Source organism: Haliaeetus albicilla, chromosome 1 (genome assembly GCF_947461875.1).
Source record: "Haliaeetus albicilla chromosome 1, bHalAlb1.1, whole genome shotgun sequence".
NCBI classification, from domain to species: Eukaryota; Metazoa; Chordata; class Aves; order Accipitriformes; family Accipitridae; genus Haliaeetus; species Haliaeetus albicilla.
Genome location: NC_091483.1, coordinates 67,781,743 through 67,806,082, shown reverse-complemented (window position 1 = coordinate 67,806,082; position 24,340 = coordinate 67,781,743). Strand labels below are relative to the sequence as shown.

The window sequence follows — 24,340 nt, the reverse complement described above, 5'->3', positions numbered from 1 at the left end:
TCAGGTTCGTGGATTTCCTTTGTCAGAATTAAGGTGGAATGACACCAGGGAAGTTCAAACAACAATCAACATTTATTCAACCTAGCTAACCTTGCCCAAGTACACGTGAACTTATCGGTATGAACCTCACAACGTGTCATTAAGCCGCTGTTTGAAAAGACAAGGGACGTGTAGAAAAAGAAATGAAAAAAGGAACATGAAACTGTATCAGAAGGAGAACCCTCCCGTTGAGTCACGAGGTTCAGAGCAGACCCTCTTGCTTTCTGGACTCCTTCTCAAAGAGGAGCCCAGGGGCGGCTAGATCCACTCCTAGTCTCAGACTTGGTCAACGGTTTATGTTTAAAAGGATGAGGTGTAGGGACTGTGGAAAAGACAGAAGGAAAAGAGAGAAGGAAAAGAGAGAAAGAGAGAGAAAGAAAGAGAAGGAGAGAGAAAGAGAGAGAAAGAGAGAAGAAGAGGGTTTCACCAGTCCTGGGTCCAGTGTTGGTCCAGCCAGTGTAGAGATCCAGTTCTGGAGGGCGTGCGCTGAGAACTTGTTCTCCCTTCTTTTATAATGTGTTAGTCGATGGTCTTCGACATGCGCAGTTCACGTTCCCCAGGTTCTCTGGAATTGGTCGGTGAGCTTTGGGGGGGGTTCATTGTGGAGTTGCCCCTTTTTCCCTGCTGGCATGACCACTTAAGATAGAAGCACAGTCCCATCCTCCATGGGGCCTCCTCCTCCTGGCGCATATGCTGTGCTCCTTCTCCTGGTCACTTAAGGAACTGTGGCTTTGGAGAAGCTCGGTCCCACCCTCTGTGGGGCCCTCTCCTCCAGCCACATTGTCCTGTTCACAAAACTCCAGCATTTTTACAGAGGCTGTTTTCTCCACCAAAGTTCTTTGATGAATGTTTGAGACATTGACTATAATTTGTCAGACCGTCACATGTATATCATCTTATATTCAACCAAGTACAGAATTCCTGTCACACTGCTAACTGTTAGTGTGTAACACTAAAAGATCACATGGATTCAAGAAGTGATTGGACAAATTTATTGAAGAAAAATCCAGTCAGGGCTATTGAGTACTAAGATACTTTGGCAGTCTCTGGAAAACTCGCACAAATCACTGGAGGCAGGGAGAATATACAAGTGCGCTAGAGGCATGCCATATTCCTGTAACTCTCTGGGCACCATTAGAGACAAGCTACTGGCTCAGATGGACCTCAGCATACAGTGTTTTTTAAAAGATATGTTTCTTTCAGTTTCTCTCCTCCCTTTCAAAGTAGTATCATAGGAGCCAGGAAAAGGGCTACATGATAATACACATCATAATGCTACACTATTACTCATGTACCTATGTAATTTTTACCTAGTGGAGCTAGACTGAATATAGCCACTACTCACATTCCTGTTTCATGAAGACATTCTTATTAAGTGTATGCATATTAAGCATATGCTGGACACTTCCTGAGATTGCATCAATGATCACAAAACCAAGAAAAATTAACCACCACTTATTGACAGAAAAAGTGGAAACAGTCTGGGAAATTTAAATTGGTCTAAATAAACTGAGCAGGTCTCTGAGCAATCTGATCTAGTTGAAGATGTTCCTGCTCATTGCAGGGGGGTTGGACTAGATGACCTTTAAAGGTCCCTTCCAACCCAAACCATTCTATGATTCTATCATAAGGGCCTAGTCCAAATATTAATGCTTATGCTAATTTTTAATTATGCTTTAATCTTTAAGCATTAAAATGTAAAGCTTTGCGCCCCACAGGTCTCTGGCAGCATCAGGTTTACATCGTGAATGACTGCACTGGATGACCAAGAGGCACTTGTCACTACTCCGACTGGACTATACTCCCTGGCCACACCCTGGCTGCATTCACACATCTGGGTGCACATGTGGGCAGGGAGCTATACTGTTCTCCAGTACACATTCCTTATCTTGAAAATCAGAGGACAAGGACTGTAAGGTGCATTGCCAAGTGCAATGTCCTGTAGTTTTGAGACAATTCATTATTTTTATGAACATTTAAGCATTGTAAAAACATTTAAAAGTACCAGCTATAGTTCTTAACAGCCCTGTTATCAAATTCTAGTAGTTCTCTCCTCGTGAATGAAAAAAGCAAAATATTCAACTGTAATCTCATATTTACATCTAAAGGTAGCTTTTATATAACTTTCTAAATGTCAGTGCATAGTCACAACCAAATGCTGTAGCTTGCAAAGACAATTAAAACAGAAGACTTCGCTGGTAGTAACCCGTTTTAAGTTAAAACTGTTTAAGTGCTTAAAGGCCAAGTCATACAAAGTTCTGAATGACAATTACATTAAAAAGGTACAATCTTACTTCAGATTAATTTCACTGAGTTCATTAACTTAAGAAAAAAATCCCTACTTGAAAAGTCAGTTTGTAGTTTTGTTATGAAATAAAGGCAGTACTTCCTCAGTAATAGGGGTATATGTGTGTTCTGCTGCCTCGGAGGCCTTTGGAAGACAAGTGAATAAACATTAAGTAAAATGCTAAGCCTGAACCAGCGCAGCCGAGCCTGAGCTGCAGTGCCCTACTGGGAGGTGGGATAAATTAACTCAGTCTTGGTACTGGACTAATACATTCACACACTTCCTGATGGCTTTAAGCACAAGCAAGAAAAACTTGCATGCTTATCTTACTAAAAGCACAGGTTAAGTGGTCTTCAGCACCACATCAAGACAGCCTGTAGTGTACAGGCAGGAAAAACAGGAAGTTAATTGCTCCAGTGAGACAGCTACTGTGGGTAAGATCTGACTGTAGAGGTGGCAACAGAGATAGTTCTACCTCAGTGTAACAGCTGTTTTAATGAGACATAAATACTCTTTCACCTAATGAAGTCGGGACTTCAGGGAAAAGATAACAGGATACTTTATGGAAAAAAATATTTCATATACCATACAAAATGCTGACGTGCTCAAAAGCCTAAATACACAGCTTTAGAATACTTAAGTGAGAATGTCTTAAGCTGAGTTGGCATTGACTTCTAACTTGAGTATAATTTTCTCAATTGTAAAATACTGGCATCTACATACTGGTTAAAGAAAATGTTAGGAGAAAGGTACAGTTATAGTGCCACTGAAAAGGGTACTTTTATGCATTATCCACGAATAAAAGAGAGAATATGAAAAAATTATAACCTTGCAATTTTCTTTTGTGCAATTAACGGATCACAAGATATTTTGTTACCTATTGCCTGTAATGTGCTTAGTAATGAAACATACAACATTTTGTATATAAGCATTAACCAGAGTTCCTTGAAAAAGTGACTTTAATTTAGTATATAGTTTCCATTATAAAATAGCTTTGAGCTGTCGATTTCTAAGGCTGTCAGATTTTCTGCAAACTTGGTACAGTCAGTGACAAATTTGTGTGGTAAGAAGGTAATTCCAATACATAGATCATTCTTATACCTTGAATTAATTTCCATGACACTTTCTAGCCATCCAAATAATAAGATTCTGGCTTACTTCTTAATAGAAATAGTGGCTTTAATATTGCTTTTGACTAGTTGATCAACACGATTATATGACATTGCACATGGATTTTATGATCCAGGAGTTCCCTTTTAGTTCTGTAAGGAAAATACAGTGATGACAAGTTATAGAAATCTTAGTCTACACGTTTTTGTCAGCCAGTAGGCAAAAATGCTAGCTTTGAAATCTTGATAGAAAATTGTACATAAAAATCACGAAAGCAAAGACATCAAGTAAAGCACACGGGGATGTTGATAGCTGACTTACTTTGTTAGTCTTGTTAGTACATAATGTAAGCAGCTTTATAAAAAGATTCTTTCTCTTTGCCTACATGGAAACCAGTTTTTATATTCCTTGCCCAAAGGAAAAATATTGTTGCTCCAAAAGCATGGTGCTAGTTTTTATGCTGTTCCATTTTGCTTCATTTCTGTAGCATACTGAATACCTCTCTAGAGAACTGAGATCAAAAAGCCTCAAGCACACAGGAGAGCTCTGGTAGCATAACAACTAACTGCACATCAGCTGAGCCACTCTAAGCATTGGTTACTGAGTACTGTTAACACATCACAGTAAATGAGGTCAATAAACTTAGCTTAAACTATGTGAAAAAGGCAACATATTTCAACTAGAGACATGAGTAGACAACAGGAATGCTCTGTCACAGTTGCTCAGCTGATAGGTGCTTCTAGAGTAAGCCATTAGAATTTGATTGTATTTAATTCCTAAACTTATCAGCCATTTTTTTAAATGGCAGATAAACCAGGAAAGGTTAAAAGATCTAATATACAGCCATGCTGGAAAACACTGGAGTGGCGTAAACAGTCTATGACCTCACACACGTACCAGGCCACTTGCTAATTCTGTAAATTACCACCCACAGAGTGAAGCTAATAGAACAAAATATGAGCATGTATCTCCTACGCTTCTGTTCAAAAGTCAGACATCCTTCCTTAAATAACTAATGAAAGTGGGTTTTGCTTATCTGGCTAATTTTCCACTGAAGCTTTATTTAATAATGTTCATATTTTATACCCTACTGACTGAGCTGAGGGGCAATAAACCTCACGGTGACTGGTGGTGATAAGCAGCCAGAGTCTGTAAAATTTTCAGCTGCTCCACACAGAGTCATTAAAGAACATCCGCCTATGCTGCTGCTTCTAGAAGAGGAACTCACTTGCTCCGCTTTGACACTTCTTTCTCCTGAATGAAAAAAAGGTTCTTAATTGTGTTTTACCAGCAATTAACTTTTCCCTGCATTGGCACTCTCTTCCTCTATTAAGACTCATAATACTCAACATACATACACAAAATTCTTGCCAGACTGCTTGATTTTTTGACTAACAATCTACTTGACCAGAAATACTGCAATTTAAAACAAGCTTCTTACAACAAGGCTCCCAAATTCCCAATATAGAGTCAGATGAACCCCTGGGGAAAATGAGTTTGAGGGTAACTATCCACTATCATTAAAAACATTCCTCCATTGGTATCCAGGAATTTGTCTCTTAAGAAGGACACAGAACCATTTTGTAGCTTAGGTAGCTCTCTGATCACGAGGTAATGTCACCATCCTAGTTATTTGTATTCAGCTTGGTTCCAGAACAGCAGGTTTGGTTTGAGCCCCACTGGCAGAGAGGTCTGAAAAGAAGCCTAAATAACATGGATATCTGCAGTGTACCTAGCTCTTGCCAGCCCTGCCCGCACTGCCTTTTCAATGAAAGCTGATCCACTCTCCTCAACACTCCTCTTCAATAGTTCATTTGTATTTTTCACCCTATCTCAAGTAAAAAGGACTGTCCTGAGAACTGATTAGCACACGAAAATCCTGTAATAGCCAATCGATGTTCGAAATCTGTCGCTTGAGGCAGCAGGGAGTGACACCCAAAGTGTCTTGTAAAAGCCACCATGCATTTTAAACTCCATGTTATTGCTAAACAGATCAGAAATACTAAGAACTGGCAAGCACAAAACAGCATGCCAAGGGTCCAATGTCCAATGGAGAAATCTAAACTTAATTACTGGTACAAAGTCATGCATGCTGCTACAGTCATAATACACCAATCTCAAGTTCCTATTAATTTGAATGCACTGGTGTTGCAGAAAGGTACCTACCAACTAAATGGGTGATTCATGTATGTGAATGACAACTACACATGGACAGTCCCATTTGCAAGCAGAATGTTTCTGTTTTAATTTCTGTAAGTTCATAAATCAAAGCATAGCTCATCTGGAAATAGCTGCAATGTTATCTGATTTTAAGGTCAAATTCAGAAGGCCTAGGCAGCTCTCATCCAAACTCGCTCATCTTACCAGGGTCTTTAAACTTTTTACCTGGATCCACAGGAACAAAAAATTTCAGTTTGTACTTTTTAATGTACCCTTTCTTTTACTTATATATTTTTCAGACAAAACCTGGTTGTCCCACATATTAAGTTAGCACTATGAGCAGAGGCTTTAAAAGCAAAACCTAAACTGTACAATTAATAATAAAACCCTGCCATATTTTCATTGGTGTACTTCAAATGTGGGCAGACAGATGTCTAATGGTAAACAAGGATCTGTGGCCACTTCTACCTTGAAATGCAAAGGCCACCTTACTTTTGCAGAAAGAGGAGGCAGAGCAGAACAGGGAGCCTGACTGAGCTTACAAGTATGCTCATTGGTTTTGCTCATTGTGATAGCTTGACATGGAAGAACAATGTACGTTCTATGCGCCAACAGTGGAAAAGTCAATCTTTGTGAGAAGGGCCAGGCATCTAAAAATACTGATAAATGGACTACAAAAAGCAGTAGCTTGCTGCCCAAAGCAAACAAAATGTTTCTAAAGGTTTCTATTTTTGCTGCCACAGCCAAAAAAATGCAGAACAGAAAAATGCACGACTAAAGGTATGAAAACTTACTATATTCTACCTCTCCAAAAGCAGAAACAGCAGGGCAGTAGAATGGGAGGAGCTTTCAGGATCTCTGTGTCCTGTTTACCTGTGGGGATTCCCTGTACCAACCCATGTCTTACAATGTAATCAACACTTCAATGATGGAAACTTGATCACCTCACCAAGTTTGGTTCTGCTGTTGATGCCTTTGCATACCTCTCCTCTGCTTTTGAGAGTAGGAGGCAGCCACTACTGACTATGTACCAAAGAAACAGAATGTAAATCAAGCTCTGTATCCTACACCTAATGTAAACATTTTATATTCATTTCTCCTGGCACAATGGGGAGTGGATAAGTACTCAGATCATTATCTCCCCATCAATGAAAATCTAACATCGCTGGGACAAGAATTTGCAGCTGTGTAACAACAGACAGCAGTACTGCATACTAGGTTAGAAATGGAAAAGGAAAGCAGTACAGGCAATTTAAAGTTAGGATGGATTTTATTATAATTATCCTGACTGTAATATAGCCAAGAAAACAGTGATTCAAAAAGAAGCTCTCAAAGTTCCTAGGCCAAAAATTATTATAACAAATTTTCCCTATAGCCATTTTTCAGCTAATCTGCTCTCAGATTTTGCTTCTGTTTGCTGTTAGTACAGCACTGGTCTACCAAGAATTTAGAAGTGAACGTTTATGATGAAAATTCCAATTCTACCATGAGTTCTCTATAAATGTAGTGTTATTGCAGAGAAAATTGGTTCTTAAAGGCCACATTCCAAAACAGAATTATTTGCTTTTCAGAAGTACTTTTTTGAGCTTCAGGTATAAATCATCTTTATTTCAGATGACTGAAAAGTATCCAGAGGGGAAATTCTATTAAAAGTAAAGAAATCACCCCATCTGCATTTTAACAATAGAAATTTAGCAAAAGCATCTGAAAAAAAACACTGCAATAAAATTTTGCCATGATCCTTTGCATTGGGGTGATTCCCCCCCCACTCCCTTCTGCTGCTAAAATAGCAGAACTTTCTTCCCCAACCCAAAGACAAGCTTTATAAAGTTTATAAAGTAATATAACAGTTTTCAGAAAAGAATGTGATATTTTTTCCTCAAAATTTAGTTGAGATTAGAGAAACTTTAAAAAGAATCACTTTATATAAAAAGGAAAGCACAAAAATCTCTACAGAAAATGAGTTTAGCTTGAGGGTTGAAAATTTTGAACAAGTGTTTCTTTGCACAGATCTCATCAATACGCTCCAAGTCTGCTGTTGAGAAATGGATCACCCAGAAAGAGGGAGCTGGTCATTCCTCAACTCTTGTTACTGTGAAGTATAAGCTATCAATTAATAGATCTCCAGCAACTTGCTCTTCTATTAGAAAAGGTAATACTGTGATTTTTTTGAGTGATACTTATGGACAAATTTTACTTAGTGTGCAAAATTGATCAAAGATAGCAAGTGAGTACCAGACAGAAAACAAGGAAACAACTCAGGACATCTTAATCTAATTTACAGTCATCCTTCTGTACACTTCACTGTGATTGAGGAATCAGGAATGTTATCAATAAACAGAAAGTGCTTCTCTCTAAGAATTTTTTTACAGACTTCATGGCTCAAACATCTATGTTCAAAATAAAAAAAAAAAAGTGATGTTTATGTGGACAGTTTTCTTTCAATTACTACAGAATGAAAATGTACCTTGAAGAGTAATGTGTGCATTCATGGGCAAAAAGTAAGAATCTGATTGTTGACAAATACTGTTACACAAACATACAATCAAAAGCACCGGTAAAGGAAGTACTGGTAGAGTACAGTAAGTATAATATAGCAAGTTTGTGTGTAAATATAGGTAGCACCTGTGTATGTATTCATATACGATATACATTATCACATAGTCATCATTAGATGAGAATGGCAATGTAACTAGTAAGCCATTCTAACTTGAACATCTTAATGATTTCCTATTTGACCTGTATTTTCAGTCAGTCTTTTTTTATTGCTAAAATGTCTTCACCAATTGCAGTGAGGTTACAGAACATGTAAAAGCTGGATTAGTAAACAAGGGTAGGAAATAGGTTTTTCTCACTGACAAAGGTGCAGCATAAAAATAGGTTAAAAGACAACTGCCACTCCTACAGATTTTCTCTTATTTCTTAACATGGTGTGGAAAATGTTCAAAATATTTCGTAGCGTAGCTCGGTATTGACTAAAAGTTTTACTACAATATACTACGTAACTTAGTCCTGCCTCTTTTCCAGCTCCTGCCTTTCACGAATGTCATTTAAAGTATCTCGACTGAGACACACCAGGAACAATTAAGTACGAGGCAGCAAGTAATGCTGTACTTTAGTACCACAGTTCGGCTGCGGCTTTGCAATAATATTACTCGAGAACCTATGAAACGCAAATTAATTGCCGCCTTCGTAATTGAGGAAAAAAGCGGATACCGCCAATCCCTCCGAGCGGCACCACGACAAACCCGGTCCTCGCAGAGCTTGAGCTCTTCTCGCTATTGTTGCACGCTAATTGGCGCGGTTAAGCGCGAGGCGTCGATCGTCAGCCACAAAGGCAACCCGCTAAGGTTGGTCTGCAGCCCCCGCGGGGGAACTGTTCGAAAGGAAGTTTGCGCGCACCGATGTTTTCAGCAACCGCCTCGTAGGAGAGGACCGGTTTTCCATCCCTCCTTTCAGCCAGGGGCCATCAGAGGAGGCAGCTCTGAGCCAGCCCCGCCGCCCCCGGCCAGGGCAGCCTCACCTCCCCGGGAAGGCTGCGACGGCGAGACTCACCTTGGTGAGCTGGGCAATCTTCTTGCACATTTTCATGTGCATTTCCTGATTGCATCCCTCTGCCGAGCTGCTGCGAGCGGCTTTAGATCCACTGCAAGCCCCAGGCTGATGAACCTTGTTTATGCCAGAGGCCATTAGGCTTGAAATATTTTAATCGAGTCTGTGCACGCCGCGGGTAGCGCGATCCTGTTGCTGCTGCCGGCCTCCCCCGGCGCGCTGCGCGCCTTCACGCCCCCGCAGCGCCGGAGGAACTTCAGCCCCAGCCGGGGCAAGCTCCGGCCGCCGCCGCTCTCCCTTCTGTGCAGATGTCCCAATCCTTCAGCAGAACACCCAGGCGAGGAGGCAGAGAACAGCATGTGCAAGCATCCTGATTGGGATTTTTTTTTTTTTTCCTTTCCCTCCCCTTCTCTTCGAATGGTTGAGCTTCCGCCAGGAGAAGACGCCAGCGGCTGGATGCTACAAATTCCACACAGGAGACGCTGAGCCAGCCATACAGGCAGCAGCACAGACGTTGCTGGGGATCTGTTATAGAGATAGCCTGCAGATTAAATCATGTTGCCTTCTTGGGCTGCCAAAGGATTGCAGAGGTCAGCAGAGAAGACGGTGTTGGCACCTTTCATAAGCTGTTATTTCGGCAATCCTCTCCAAGTCCGGATGGGCCCATAAAGTGATGAAGAAAAGCTTGTTCAATTTGTGCTGCTGTGCTGAAAGCAGAATGGAGCAGTTCTAGCTAAGAGGCACGCTTGAGCACAGCTGAGCCCGGGAGCAGTGTCCATCCAGGACCCGATCTGCCTGCCTTACCCAAAGAGACTGGTCAGTTCTCCTCAGTAACACTAAAGGCGTTGGAAAGGTGCCAGAAGAAAACTGACAATATTACAGGTAATTTTTTTTTTCATTTGCAAGCCGCTCCCTCTCTTCAAAGAGACCAGGCTTGTACATGTAAAAATAAATAAGAGGACAGAAAAGGCAGAAAAAAAAGCACACAAAAGGCAAGCTATTAAGCTAATGGGATTTTTAAGGAAGAATGCTTCAGTAAAGCGTTATGCAAGAAGAAAATGGTTAGCGGACATGTTTAAACAAGTCTAGAAGAGGAAGGGGAAGGAGGAGAAGTCAAAGTAGGGTGAAGTCAGAGAGGTGGAGGAGAAGGGGGAAAGAACAGGTAAGAGAAGCTGAGAGCTGCTCAACACCCCTTTGATGTGTCACTGCAGCCAGTACAAGAGACCCCATGGAGCAGGCAGAGGGGCCCGTCTCAGCTCCCGCTGGCTTGCAGCCAGCCAGAGGGGGCATGAGGCTGCTTCTTACCCCCTGCCCCAAGCAGGTAAGGCAGCTTTCCTGTCTCACCTCCTGGCAATACTTTCCATCCTTCTTGGGCAAGAAGCTTCCACTTTGCTAGTGGTGGGTTTGAAAAAGAGCTTCCTCAGGACTATCAGAATTGGGAAGGAGGATTATCTGGTGTCAGCTAAGGGCAGGGCAGAAGGAAAAAGGGAGAATCCTCAGCGAAAAAGGGAAGTCCTCGGTGAGAGCAAAAAGAGATAAAGCACTGTTAAGAATAAACACGCCAAGAGGAAAAAGATCAGGGCAGAAGAAGAATGCCTGCAGGCAGTGGGGAGAAAGAGGAGTGAGAAGATCTAATAACAGAAGACCTTGGGATGGAGAAACCAAACCCTTTAATTGCTGGGAGAAAAGGAGGGACTTAAAATCTCTAGAGGCAGAAAGAGTCTTTACTCCAGGAGCAAGAGGAAATGAAGACTGACTGAGAAACACAGTGTAGGAGAAGGGAAAGGCCAGGAAGGAAAACAAAGATGGTCACAGTTGCTGGGAGATGCTAAGCAGGGAAGAGAAGTTTAGCCAGAGAGTAGCATTCATGTTTTTTCCACTGAAAAGCAGAGGACACACTGGATCTGAATGCATGGCTGGACAGAGCCTTGAGACACTTGCATAGGCATAGACAGAGCAGACGAGCACAAATCTTCAGGTACACTGGGAAAGGAATAAACCACGGAGATATTTTCAAACAGGCTGTTTATGTATTTTGGGGGGTTAGAGGGAAAAACTTGAGGCTTTGGTGCAAGATGGTGTTTAAGCAGAACATAATTTGTCCCTGGTAAAGTATTCTGAGTCCAGACAAGACTTGTCAGTCAATACTTCAAACACTGGAAAAGCTTCAGTCAGATCTCATGCATCAGAAAATGCAACCACAGAACATTAATTCATAGGTCACTCAAGTTCATTAGTTCCACTACTCAAAAAACCCCACTTGGTTTCAATTACAGAATTTCAACAGATAATGCCAGAGCTTTTAAAAAAGAATTTAGCCTATTTTTTTTCTTCTAATTGATTTAGGGATCACCTATAGATAAGGCGACAAAGCAAGGATGTCACAAAGCATAATTTAAGTGCATACTATACAAATGTGGGTCTTGTGAGAACCGCATGGAACACATAAGTAGATTACAAAATGTTCGTGAACTTGGGGCAGTATACAGCAAAGACAGTTTAAAATAAAAATTAAAAGTCTAAACAGAAAACACACAGATATACTTCTGCTTGAATTATTATTGCTGCATTAGTTTTAAGTAAATTATGAGAGAAAGTGGTCATGTCACTACAGTCTTTGTAAGTCTATGAGTAACTGTATACAGGTTTATAGCTTTACTGCTCAGATGCATTAACTAATTTCCTTTTTATTGTAAAAAAAACCGAGTCATATGAGTAAAAGACTATAAGCCTTCCATTTTTAGTACCTCCTGCTTGCTGAATATGCAGACTATATAGCTTCTGAAATCTTCAGACTAGGTACTATTAGAAGATCCACACACCCCAAATTCCAAGACATAAAGTAGATACTTATGTTGCAAATGTTTAATACATAAGTTTGTGCCTTTGTTTAACATATTACAAACAGCTTTCCCAAAACACAATACAGAGCGCAATTCGTTCACTTTTTGCCTGAATACCAGTACTACTGAAGTCAGTGGGATTTATTTTTTTTTTAATACATGAGGGCAAAGTTAAACTGATCCCCCAGATTACACTCTACTGCTGTTTTGCAGTCCAATAAAATTTGCATTTGAAAATGGTAGAACAATACAGTTAGTCATTAACTGTCACATTATGTTTCAAATGACAAAGCCCTATCAATAAAATGGATTTAAAGCTTCTCAAGTTAGTGTGTCAGCAAACGAAGGTGCATCCCTAAGTGAGATTCTAATTTAATTCATAAATCACTATCCTTATTATTGATCTCCACTTAAATTCATTTTGGTCCCAGAGTAGCTTTTTGACCCCGGAATACAGAACTCAGGGACTGGGTTTTTTTCTCCTTCTCACAGGGGAAAAAAAAAGGAAAAAAAGGGAAATAAGGATAAAAAAATAGTAGTCAGAAGACTCGTAAGAGCAGCTATCCTGTTCACCTAATTCACTATCCTACTTCCAGTAAAGCTTGTTTTGGGATGGAATGCAAGAAGAAGGACAAGTATGAAGTGGTTCTGCCACTGGTACATCTTGGGTAATTACATATATTTCATATAATTATATAGATATATAAAATATTATATATAACTACTTTATAATTTTCATTTCTTCCCACCTCATAAGGCAAACAGGATTTGAGAGTCCCATTCAAAAAGCACAAGAAGTGCTACTGATTTCCTTATTGACTGAAAACGAACTAGTCAAAAATGTATATACAATTTTATAGCTTACATATACACAAGTTTTGGAGGAATGTGGTGAACAGAACCTCTGATTACTACTGCATAATGATGGCCCAATTATAGATGAAATATTACTGTGCTTGTATTTTTAATACAAAAACTGGAACCAACCAGATGCATCAGTTATAAAAGCCCTTGAATACCTACTAAATAGGATAGCAACAACTTCCCTTTTTTAACCTGTTTTTTTACCCAGTGACCTACATCTAAAATCACCACAAAGTAACTGGCATGCAGCAAGTTTGGCTTACCCTGTGGCACCATGTATTTGCTCACACAACAGGACTGACAAAGGAAAGGAAGAATCTAGAACAGTGGGTCAGAAGTAGAAAGAGATCACCAGAAGTAGACCATAGCATAGCAGATAAGGTCACTATTTCAAAGGACAAGGAAAAAAGCTTGAATTATTAGCGCACACGTTCCTCCAGAGCCTGGAGCACCATCCAAGGTTCTGAGTTTCATCATTCCTTTCCTTTTCAGATAGAATTGTGACACCCACTAGCCACAACCTCTAGGTCTGTGCTGCTGATAAGGTCCTCGAAGATGGTTGTATCTATCTCTCAGGAAGTAGCTGGCTCTTAGTGAGCCCTGAGAGTTAGCTCAAAAAAGGACTAAAGCCTCAGGGCTGATCTGAAATGGGGTTCCTGGGTCCATGGGCAAGAGGTGTGGCTGGAGGTCCCAGGTGAGACTAGTCAGGGGCCATTAAGGCTTATTAGTGCAGTCAAGGCCCTGAAACATAACCTGTAAGAACCATGACAGCAAACACATCTATCAGCTGAACAAAGTATCTGGTATCACAGGGAGGCTGTTCTATGCTATGTAGAGCAAAGTCTAAATGGCCAACATTTATGATCCTATATACCTACACATGAAACACCAATTATGATACTGGGAATCTGAATCCTTGTGGCATATTTACCCTGAAAGCCAGTATGTCTAACTGGGTTAGATGTCAATTGTCATAACAGAAGACTGACTTCTATTTCTGCCTAGAAATACAAAGCCTAGCAGAAATATTTAAAGCAGACTGGAAGAAATAAATCCCACATCCTGGATGAAATCCATCATAACGGACTGCAAGGTATTCACCAGGGAAAATCCTCATCTGTAGATCTGAGATGTAGGTAGGCACAAATGGGCTGCCAAACATATGTGAATCAAAAATAATTCAGTTTGCATTATTAGTTTCACTTAAAATAAAAGTCCTGGGTTTTTAAAGCCACAAGAATCAAAAAGTTTTACCTGCTCTTCTGTTCCTGTTTCCATCCTCTTCTCCACAGACTCCTACAGCAGAAAAAATCTAGATGAAGTTAATTGTCCAGTAAAAATATCTTAAATAGAAAGATGGTTAGACATTGTATTTCCCTAGAAAATATAACCTTATGTCATGGTTTCACCCCAGCCAGCAACTAAGTACCACGCAGCCACTCGCTTACTTCCCCCCCACCCAGTGGGATGGGGGAGAGGATCGGGAAGAAAAAAAGTAAAACTCCTGGCTTGAGATAAGAACAGTTTAATAGGACAGAAAGGAAGAAAATAATAATTATAATAATAACAGTAATAAAAGAATTGGAATATATAAAACAAGTGATGCACAATGCAATTACTTGCCAACTGATACCCAGTTAGTTCTGTGGTGGTGCGTTTCTTCCCCCTCTGTGGGCTGATCTATGAACTCGGGAAGTCTCGCTAGGCCTTAGCATAAGTGTAATGAGTTGGGCAGTTAAGTGTCCCTTGACTGTACCAGGAACTGTTACACGGCTAAGACAGGGAGTCATCCTGACCATCTCAAGGACTCCTGCTACCCGGTGGGAGCGGGGCACGGGAGTAGAGATAACTAGTTCTGTCCTAACAACCCTGAGACATATCCCAGCCCTCCCCTGACAACCTTGGAGCATCCCGTAACTGAATCTTAAGTCATTCCCTGACAGCCTTAGAGCCTTCCTTATCTGAATCGTAACTCATGTGAAAGGGTACCAGCTCAGCTGGAATCCCAGTAACTTACTGATGACTAAAGCCAATCATCTCCCGAGCCTATAAGCAGCGGTACTGAGACCCTTTGATCTCTCCTGGACCACAGCAGGCTGTGACCAGCATCTCCTTCTGAGTGGGATGCCTCTCAGAGCTCGCAAACTTTTCTGTTTGTGAAGATTGGAGGTATATCGCTGAAAGCTGACAAGACTTGGGCTGATACTCTCTGCTCCTTGAGGCTCGACCCTTCACCCGTGGAGAAAGATGCCGAAGCATTTGACGTGAATATTTTCACGGAACTCGAGGGGCATTTTTAACAGGTATACTATTTTATTTGCTTATATGTATATCTCTTAGTGTCTTTATGCATGTGTGTGTATGCTAACCTGAATATTCTATAGCAAGTATATTACAAGTTATTGCTTTTCAAATCTATACTTAAATTACTGTTGTGAACTTTATTCTACTGTGAATGAATCTCAGGCTGCTATTATAATCCCTTTAGATATAAACTGTGGACCAAGTCTGGGACTAGGAGTCGATCCAGCCACACCTAGACTCCGACAGGAGTTTAGAAAGCAAGGGGGTCTTCTCTGAACCTCATGAGTCAACAGGAGGGTCTCCCCTACCTTTTACATTCCCAATCTCTGTACAAATCACGGGAAATCAATTCTAACTTGATTATTCTTTGTATATTTCTCTTTTACCCTATTGCGTTTTCCATTTCAGTACACCTAATTTTTAGTCTGATTCTAACTTAATTTTCCTTTGTGCATTTCACCCATGTATTAAGTAATAGAGTGAACCTTGCCATTGATTTCTGTGAAGTTGTGCTTTTATATAAATTCCTATTAAATAATTTTTCTTTTGCTAAATGATTCTTTAAGAGGTCCAAAGCATTCCTTTTTGTGACAAGTTCCAGAGCAATGATCCACCTCCCCCAGCCAACTCCCCCCAGTTTCTATACTAGGCATGACGTCACATGGTATGGAATATCCCTTTGGCCAGTTTGGGTCAGCTGCCCTGGCTGTGTCCCCTCCCAACTTCTTGTGCCCCTCCAGCCTTCTTGCTGACTGGGCATGAGAAGCTGAAAAATCCTTGACTTAGTGTAAAAACTACTTACTTAGCAACAACTAAAAACATCAGTGTGTTATCAACATTATTCTCATACTGAATCCAAGACATAACACTATACCAGCTACTAGAAAGAAAATTAACTCTATCCCAGCCAAAACCAGGACACCTTACAAAAAAACCAACTCATGAGGATTTGCTTTTGATTATAGTGTTTCTGTAGAGTGACTATTTCTCCAACATAAAATAAAAACTTTTAGAAAAAAGTTAACACATAAGATTCTATGTTACTCTCATACTTGTGCATACAGAATCCACTTCCTGCTCTCTACAAGCAGAAGTAGATTAGGCCAGATCCATATGTTTTAAAAGTTAATACAAAATACAAACGACTCACCTTTAAAAAGCAGATATCTGTTTTAAACATACATAAATGCATGGTAGTACATTAAGTCAGGAAAAAACTGCCACACGTATAAATGATTTTAAAATTTATTTTTAGCTGTAAAATGGAATGCTTTTTCTCCTGCTGCTGCCCTCCATTCTTCACATACAGCTCATATACTCCATAATTCTTGACACAATTATAAAGAGAAAATAATTCCATTGTTTTATTGATAGAAAGCTGCTGCTTAAAGAAAACACTGGAAAGATTCAGATCTGGAACAAGACTGACCCCTAGTGCTTATCTATTTTATTTGTTAGGTGTTTTTTTTTCTTAGCCAAAAATGACCCTTCTTCAGGATGGGTTCTGCCTATTTGACCTACTGTCATTTGCTGGTAGGTCATCTGTCCTTACAAACTAACTGTCATCACTTGAGGTAATCAGACACTTTTTTTTTAAAAGCCAAAACACATAGAGATCTCTACCTAGTGTCCACAGTTAACTACTTCTATTCACATTTTTGAATGCTGTTTCTAAGTCTGTAATTAATATATGCTCAGAATGTTTCCCCTCAGCTAATCATCCCCTGCCTTGCTACTCACTGAATATCAGTCCCTGTCTCACAGTATGTTCTGTAACCCGTAACATGTCTCTGGAGTTTGAGCTTAGTTGTCTTTCCTGTTTTTAATAAGATACAGAATTTATTACTATTCTCAAGTTAAAGGATTTATGGGAAAACATGAGGTTCACAACAAATGCTTGAAAATTTTGGGAATATTTCCACTAGTAAAAGATTCAGACTGGAAGGAACACACATATGCATTCCAAGAAGCCAGTTATGCATGCTATCCATCTTTTCAACCCCTCCTTAGAGCTGATATAAAACATAAGGATGTTTCAGTAAGAAACACACAGTCTGCAAGTTGGATTCAGCCTAGGCAGTTCATCCAGGGAACTAAGTAACCAGTTACTTAACTGGTAACTTAGTGAACTTAGTCCTCTTTGTTACCTAAATCTTTAACATAGGCACAAGTTAACTTTAAAATAGGCAAACGTATCTCGCTCTAGATACAGTAGCGGAGCACTTTTTGTGTCACTGGATGGCCATTCTCCAAAGGGCTTTTACTACTTTCAGACACAGGCTGAGCTTTCTTGGTTTGCTACCCCAATTGCTTCGGTGTAAGGCTGCCGTTTACAAAATGCAACTGCACTCATTTTTCCAGATGATCGCGTCCGGAGAGGACTTTGGGAGAGCGGCTGAGGGCAGTACCAGAGTCTGTCAGGCTTATTCAACTATTTTGCACCAACATACATTCTGGAAATCCTCTTGCCCGACGCTTCTCCTCAGCCGCAGCAGAGCCGATACCGAGGCTGCTTTGAAACAGCCGCTGCTGCCGTCAGCGCGGCCCAAGAGGCGGAGGCGAAGCCGGCCGCAGCCCTGCGCCGCCCCAGCCGCTCCCCTCTCCCTCTCGGCCCTCCCCGGAGGAAGATGGCGGCGGGGCGCTTCCCGCGCGCTCCCCGGCTAACGGCCGCTCCGGCTAACGGCCGCCCCTCCCGCCAGCGCCCGCCCTGTCAGCGGCGCGGCCCGGCCCAACCCCCGCCCCGCCTCCAGCGCGCGGAGACGAGCACGAGCGCGCGCCCGCGCCTCGCCCCACCCCGCCCGAGTTTCTCGCGAGATCGAGAGCGGTCCTCGCGCCCAGTTTGAAGCTGGTGGCGCGGGCGCCGCGGCTGTTGCTGGTGCGCGCGCGGCGGCCGGCGGGGGACGGTTTCCGGCGGCGGCCCCCGCGGCTGGAGCAGGCGGTGAGGGGCGGCTGAGCTGAGCTGAGCTGAGCTGAGGGGTGGGAGCCGCCGTCCGGTTGCGGTGGGCTCGCCGTCGGCCGTTAGGAGCGGCCTCGCCGCCGTAGGGGCCTGTGCGGGAACAGCAGCTCTCCGCCTTCCCGGGGCGGCTCTGCGCTAAAGGGAGTCCGGAGCAGGGGAGTCGTTACGTGTCCGTCCCCTTTCTCTGCAGCCATGGGAGCAAAAAAGAAGCTTCTGCAGATCAAAGAAGCCTTTCAGCTGGCCCAGAAGCCTCACCAGAACCACGCGAAACTTATTGCGGCTTTGAAGAGAACGTACGATCAGGTACGCCGGCCCTCGGGGCGTGACAGCGCCTGGGAGGAGCGGTGACCCCCCGGGCTGAGGGGAAAATGAGGGCAGGGCGCTCAGCAGCTGCTCTGATGTCCTTTAGAGGGAAGGGGGCCTCTTCGGCCTTGTTTCCCATAAAACAAGCATTGAGGCCAGTATGCCTAAGAAAAGCCCTGCGACTTTAAAAAAAAAAAAAGTAGCTACACGCTAAACTATTACGCGCGTTTGTCTCCTGCGAACGTGGGTGTAAGAACAGCCCACGGCAGGTATTAATGATGTTGCTGGAAGGTGTTTGGATACCCGAGAAGTAGGTGTGACACAGGATAATAATGGATGAGGGTGTCGGTTGCCGTTCTGAAACCTGTTAGCAGGTAAATGTAAACTCCAGAATGGAGCTCGGCAGTCAAGACACATGCCTGCTGTGGAGTTAAAGTAAGCTATTCAGTGAAGAGTGCACAACAGCCGATGTGCCCTAACTGCTGGCTTTAGAGCTTTAAAAATTTAAATGGAAGCTGTCAATTATAAAACCACTTATTTTATTTTTCTGTGGTACTGCTTTTGAAAGATGAACTGGGTAGTTACCTTTTGTTGTGGTTTGATTTTTTTTTTTTTTCAGTTGGAAGATAAGAAAGATTTTCATGAAAAATTCATTCATTTCCTTAAGTATGCTATGATAATCTACAGACGGGAACCAGCAGTGGAACAAGTGATCAATTTTGTGGCTAAATTTGTTACTTCATTTTATCAAATGCAGAAAGAGGATGGTAGTGAGGAGGGAGAAGAAGATAATTTACTTATGAATTACATGTTTAACTTTCTGCTTGAGGTACTGTAACACTTATTAAATCTTTAACATAACAAATGGCAACGTCATGCAGTGGGGAAAAGATGCTGGCGCTTGGGATGATACTCACAAACTAGAATTTAAAAAGTAAAAGCAAGGCAAAGCTAGTGCTTTGAGTAACACCACTCTCCGCAAATCCAAAAAACCCACCACACCCCCCCAATAACCCAACAACTGGATTTCAAAAGTTAGGCCTGTGAGAAAATATGAACGGTTTTCTTATTTGGCTGTCCAATGTGTCATTATAGGCTTTACTATAGGTGCATTTATAAGTGTGAAATGTGGAAGTGTTGTGGAAATTAATTTATACTGTTTCTTTGATAACTAAGAATATTAAAAGATCTTTCATACAAGTGTGGTTGGCATATGTATTATTCCTTTCTGCTTATTGCAGGTGTTATATAGAATACAAAAGCAACAGTTCCAATAGCATGAAAACACAAGTAGAATTACATTTTCTCAGACTAGTGTTTTGACATGGAAAAGTTATTGATTGGGCCAAGATCACTAGTTGTCATTGCCAATGTATTTTTATTTTTTTTTTTTTGCTTCTAATGTTTTATGGAGACAGAGTGGTAAGTTAGCTAATGTACTGTAGTCTACATTGAGTGGTAAGCTGTTTCTTTCCTGGTGAAGGCATTGCTAGTTATGTAAAGTGCCACCGAAGGCATTGCTAGTTATGTAAAGTGCCACTGATAGAGGTGATGGGCTGTAATTGTTTTCCAGTTCTGTGACTTCTTAATCTTATTAAAAAGAAACTTAAATAGGAAAAACTTTTGAAATACAGAAGTGCATATTTCACATACTATATAGAATAGTAGCTATGTTAATAGCCTTATGTTGGAAATGAGAAAAGTGTGATTATGAGAATACTTTTTTTTTCTTTCCCTAAGTCTCACAATGCGAACAGCCATGCAGTTAGGTTTCGAACATGTCAGCTTGTTAATAAGATTTTGGGAAATATGCCAGAGAATGCCCAGATTGATGATGACTTATTTGATAAAATTAATGAAGCTATGCTGATTAGACTTAAAGATAAATTTTCAAATGTGAGAATTCAAGCTGTGTTGGCCCTGTCGAGACTTCAAGATCCAAAGGATGAAAACTGTCCTGTTGTTAATAGTAAGTAGTACTGTTTTTTTCCTTTTGTTTAGGAACATTTGTTGATTTACATTAAAACATTTTTAAGCATTTTTTTAAGCATTGCGTAAACAAATCTTAGAGGGTATTCTTGTGATAATTTGTAAACTGTGGAGCTCTTTGCCAGAGGAGGTTGTAGATGTAAGAGTTGTGTATGTTTATAGGGAAAAGACAGAACTGCTTCAAGGAGAGATCCACTGGGGATTAAATGACAGACAAATCATATTGGGCTCTGGCTATTCTATGAACTGAATGTAGCTGAAGGATGGTGAGAATAATGGCATGTTGCGAATTGGGGTGCAGACATGATACATGCTTGCTCAGTTCTTACCATCTAAGGACCCTTTTTGTACTATTAATTGAATTGAATTTGTACAAAAACACTTAGAGGAGTAAGGATGATAATAGAAAAACTAATTTTGTTTCAAATTATGGCTGTTTGCCCCATGAGAGAGGCAAACTGGTTACTGCCATTGTTGACCTATGCTTTTTTTTGGCCTTTTTTTGGGGGTGGGGTGGGGTGATCTCATCTTATTCATGGATCAGTTCCTTTAAGAGACCAGCACCTCTGGAACACAGGTTTCTTGATGCTGTTTTTGTGCTGTTTGTGGGTTTCTTTGTGTATGGTATGATTCTTCACTAAGCCTCTACTTCCAATGCCTCAAGGCAGACGGACTGTAGGTTTGTACCACCACAGCTATTATGTAAATTGTGTCCTGATTAAACTTTACATACTGTCTTTTGTGAAAAGAGTGAATTAGTTGGTTTTTTTTTTTTTGTTATTAAGGTACCTTCTTTGAAATTATATTTTCTAACTGTTTATAAGTTGCTTATTTAGGACCACATAAATTTAATAGTCAATCATTGTCTCGCAGAGCAAGAAGATGAATTCAAGTATTCTCTGATTAAATGCTTTTTGTTGTTGCTTTTAATTTTGAAGAAGGGTCAAGAATGTAACAAAAAGCATTATGTGAGAGATTTACTATTTAAGTTTTGGTAGGCTTAATGGAGATTGTAGTTTTCCATTTATAGGAAAATTTCAGGATCTACCTCATAGATAATGATGATGTATAGCCAGTGAATAGAGGTCTTAAGGGGCCAACATTTGGAAGCTCTTTTTTTTTTTTCTCTCCAGTAATGACAAAGTGGTTATTTATAGGTGGGATCTAGAATAGCAATTTTCAGAGTTATTAACTGAAGATCCTACTTAAGATTGCAAATACTGTTTTCATAGTTGAATTTCTTTTGAGGTTGTAGCTCAGCGTGTAATTGCCATATAATCTTGGGGTTGTGACCCTAAAGTGTTCCCTAAATTTGTATGAGCTATGCAGGGGCAGGGGAGGGGTTTTAATAACAGCTGCTGGTTTTGGGGGTTGGGGTGGGGTTTTTTTGAGTATTTTCTTGGTTTTTTATAATGTTTCAGACTCGTCCAAAAACATTATAATGACTATTTTACTTTCAGTTTACAACACATTGCTTGAAAATGATTCAAATTCAGAAGTGAGGCGTGCAGTGCTGTCATGTATTGCTCCATCAGCAAGGACTTTGCCAAAAATTGTAGGCCGCACTATGGATGTAAAGGAAGCTGTCAGGAAGCTGGCATATGAGGTAAATTGGATCACTTAATATTAATTTCAAAGAATGACTTAGGAAAAAAGGCTTTAAATATTTTATTATGTTTCACTGGTTAAACACCAAGAATGGTTAAATAATTTTTTTTCACTTATCAGAATTTTGAGGGGGAGTGATTTAATACAAGTTTTCAAGATAAAACCCCTGAACTTGACTGCAGAACTTGCTTGATAGAAATTACTTTTGTCATAGAACTTGGGTCTTTGGGATCAGACAGTAAAAATATAAATTATGTATACAATCTGTTATTTTCTATCTATGTGTTTTGTGATGTTTGTGAAGCAATTTGTTTTCTCTGTTATTGCATAATAGGCAATTAAGTACACTTAGGATCACAGCAATACTAGTGTAAAAAAAATTTGGTATTCCAATTTTGAGAAGTATCAATCATTACTTATGTTTACATGTAGAGGTAAGGGCAAGAAGGTACGCTACCATGTATATTTCTTGTGCAGGCATCTTTGGTGAGATCTTAAAAATGTTCTATTTTTTTCACACAGACCTATCTTCTGTTCTTTCTTAACTTAGATTAAATTCTGTTTTTTAATTGAATCTCTCTGTTAGCAGGCTTACTTCAGTGATTTCATTGCATGTATTCATTGCTCTTGGAGCTTTAAGGAGAGAGAATAGTTTTCATACCTAGGTGTTGCATTCAAGCGGAGCTGCCAAGCTTCTAAGCTATTTGTTAACTTTATTCTTATTTTATTTTACATTTTCTTCCATGCACAAGAATCTGCTTGTTAATGTATTGGTACAATGCTGATGGTATAGGTATTACAGGCTTTTATTGACTTATGATTTCTGTGGATGGATAAAACTGAGAGTTTAAAACCACAGGTAGTTAATGAATTCAGTTGTTACCGTTTGTAGAAATGCATTTTAATGGTTTGTTGTTGGTTTGTTTTTTTTTTTTTAAGGTTTTGGCAGAAAAAGTTCACTTGAGAGCTCTGTCAATAGCACAGAGAGTAAAATTGTTGCAACAAGGACTTAATGACAGATCAGGTAAGAGGTCATCTTTCTCAACATCTTAATACAAATGTTTAAGAGAGAATACTTCTTAAGGTTTTGGGGATGACTTATGTGGAAGCTGTGATGGCACTAATAAGGAGCTCAAAGGGATTCATGAGGTACCATGAAATGTTTAAGCACAAGAAATTCTGCTTGCTGCTTTGGTTTTCCAGTCCCCTTGTAGTGGATAAACCAGAAAAGGATTGCACTTTCAAAAAACTTGAAAGCCACTGAGCTTTAAAATAGGACCAAATGCTATTAAAGTTAAAAAACAGCATTGTAATTATTTAATTCAGTGTCTTTTGAAACATGTTTCATTGCAGATATTTTTGCAACAAATATTAAAGAATTGAAATGTAAACATTAATATCAAATCTTCTCAGCTGGTTAGTTTTTTGTTTAACTAGCTTGGGGTTTTTTTAATGAATTTTTGATTGACCCTCATTCATTTTGTCATGAAGCAGCTTTATTCTTTTTGATGTCTTCTGTACTGCATCATTTTTATATAAAAGAGCCATTCAGAATGTACCCATAATTGTGTGTAGTGTTGTTGCCAAAAGATCAAAAGATCACGTGCATCTGAGTGAGACAATTTTGGCCTGCCTACATAGAACATGGCTTTTTTTTGCAACAATAGCAATTATGTACATGAATTTCACAATAAAAGCTGCCAGTTGTACTAAGTGCTACTGTGTTATCCACATACTTTGTTTGGAAACTCTGTACTAAGCCCTGTTGAGTTTTACTCTGAGAATTTTCCTTGATTAGTATATGTGCTGCTTGTGAACTTTAAGAAATATGAGCTATGTAGTTATTCACTTAGAGAGCAAAAGTACTGTGTTCATTGGTAACTGGAGCTCTTAAAGGTGTGTCATGTATGAGTGTGTTTTTATTGATCTACCTTTCTTTTTGGCTAGTTGGGGATCATATTAGTATGTTCTTGACAGCAAAGGAAGAGAGGGTCACCTGAGTGCTTTCTTATGCTGTATGGAACTACACTTAAAAAGAAGTCCTCTCTCTGTATAATAAGTTTTAATTAACATTTTTCCCCGCCTACCCTGAATTGTTCTATAGTAGTCTAATGAAGTTTGTCAGGTTTTGTTTTTGAAGTCCAGCACTGAAAAACCCATGTTCTGAATTACTAATTCTTTGAATTACTAATTCTTATCGGTATACTAGTTTGCTGTAACTAGCTGCTGTTTGTCTGCTGGCTGCTCCCCCCCCCCCCCCCCGCAATACTTGGTCTTGACAGATAATTCTGTAATTCTTTTGTCTTAGGGTGAATGCATTTCTGT

The 24,340-nt window shown here is 40.3% G+C and overlaps 2 protein-coding genes across 5 annotated transcripts in view; one reads left to right on the top strand and one right to left on the bottom strand.

Moving 5' to 3' along the window:
- The window catches only part of FAM184B (family with sequence similarity 184 member B), a 49,573-nt gene extending 39,914 nt beyond the window's left edge, over positions 1–9,659 (bottom strand). The window contains exon 1 of one of the 2 annotated variants that reach the window (XM_069793001.1): positions 9,152–9,659. In XM_069793001.1, the coding sequence (XP_069649102.1) occupies positions 9,152–9,286 (135 nt within the window). In that variant the 5' untranslated portion in view covers positions 9,287–9,659. The remainder of the gene's footprint in view (positions 1–9,151) is intronic. The other variant, XM_069793009.1, reaches the window with a different exon arrangement.
- An 8,333-nt stretch (positions 9,660–17,992) lies between these two features.
- The window catches only part of NCAPG (non-SMC condensin I complex subunit G), a 28,557-nt gene continuing 22,209 nt past the window's right edge, over positions 17,993–24,340 (top strand). For 2 of the 3 annotated variants that reach the window (XM_069792995.1, XM_069792987.1), the window contains exons 1-5: positions 18,111–18,418; positions 19,038–19,247; positions 20,159–20,387; positions 21,868–22,013; positions 22,955–23,039. In XM_069792995.1, coding sequence (XP_069649096.1) covers positions 18,308–18,418; positions 19,038–19,247; positions 20,159–20,387; positions 21,868–22,013; positions 22,955–23,039 — 781 coding nt within the window. In that variant the 5' untranslated portion in view covers positions 18,111–18,307. The other variant, XM_069792979.1, reaches the window with a different exon arrangement.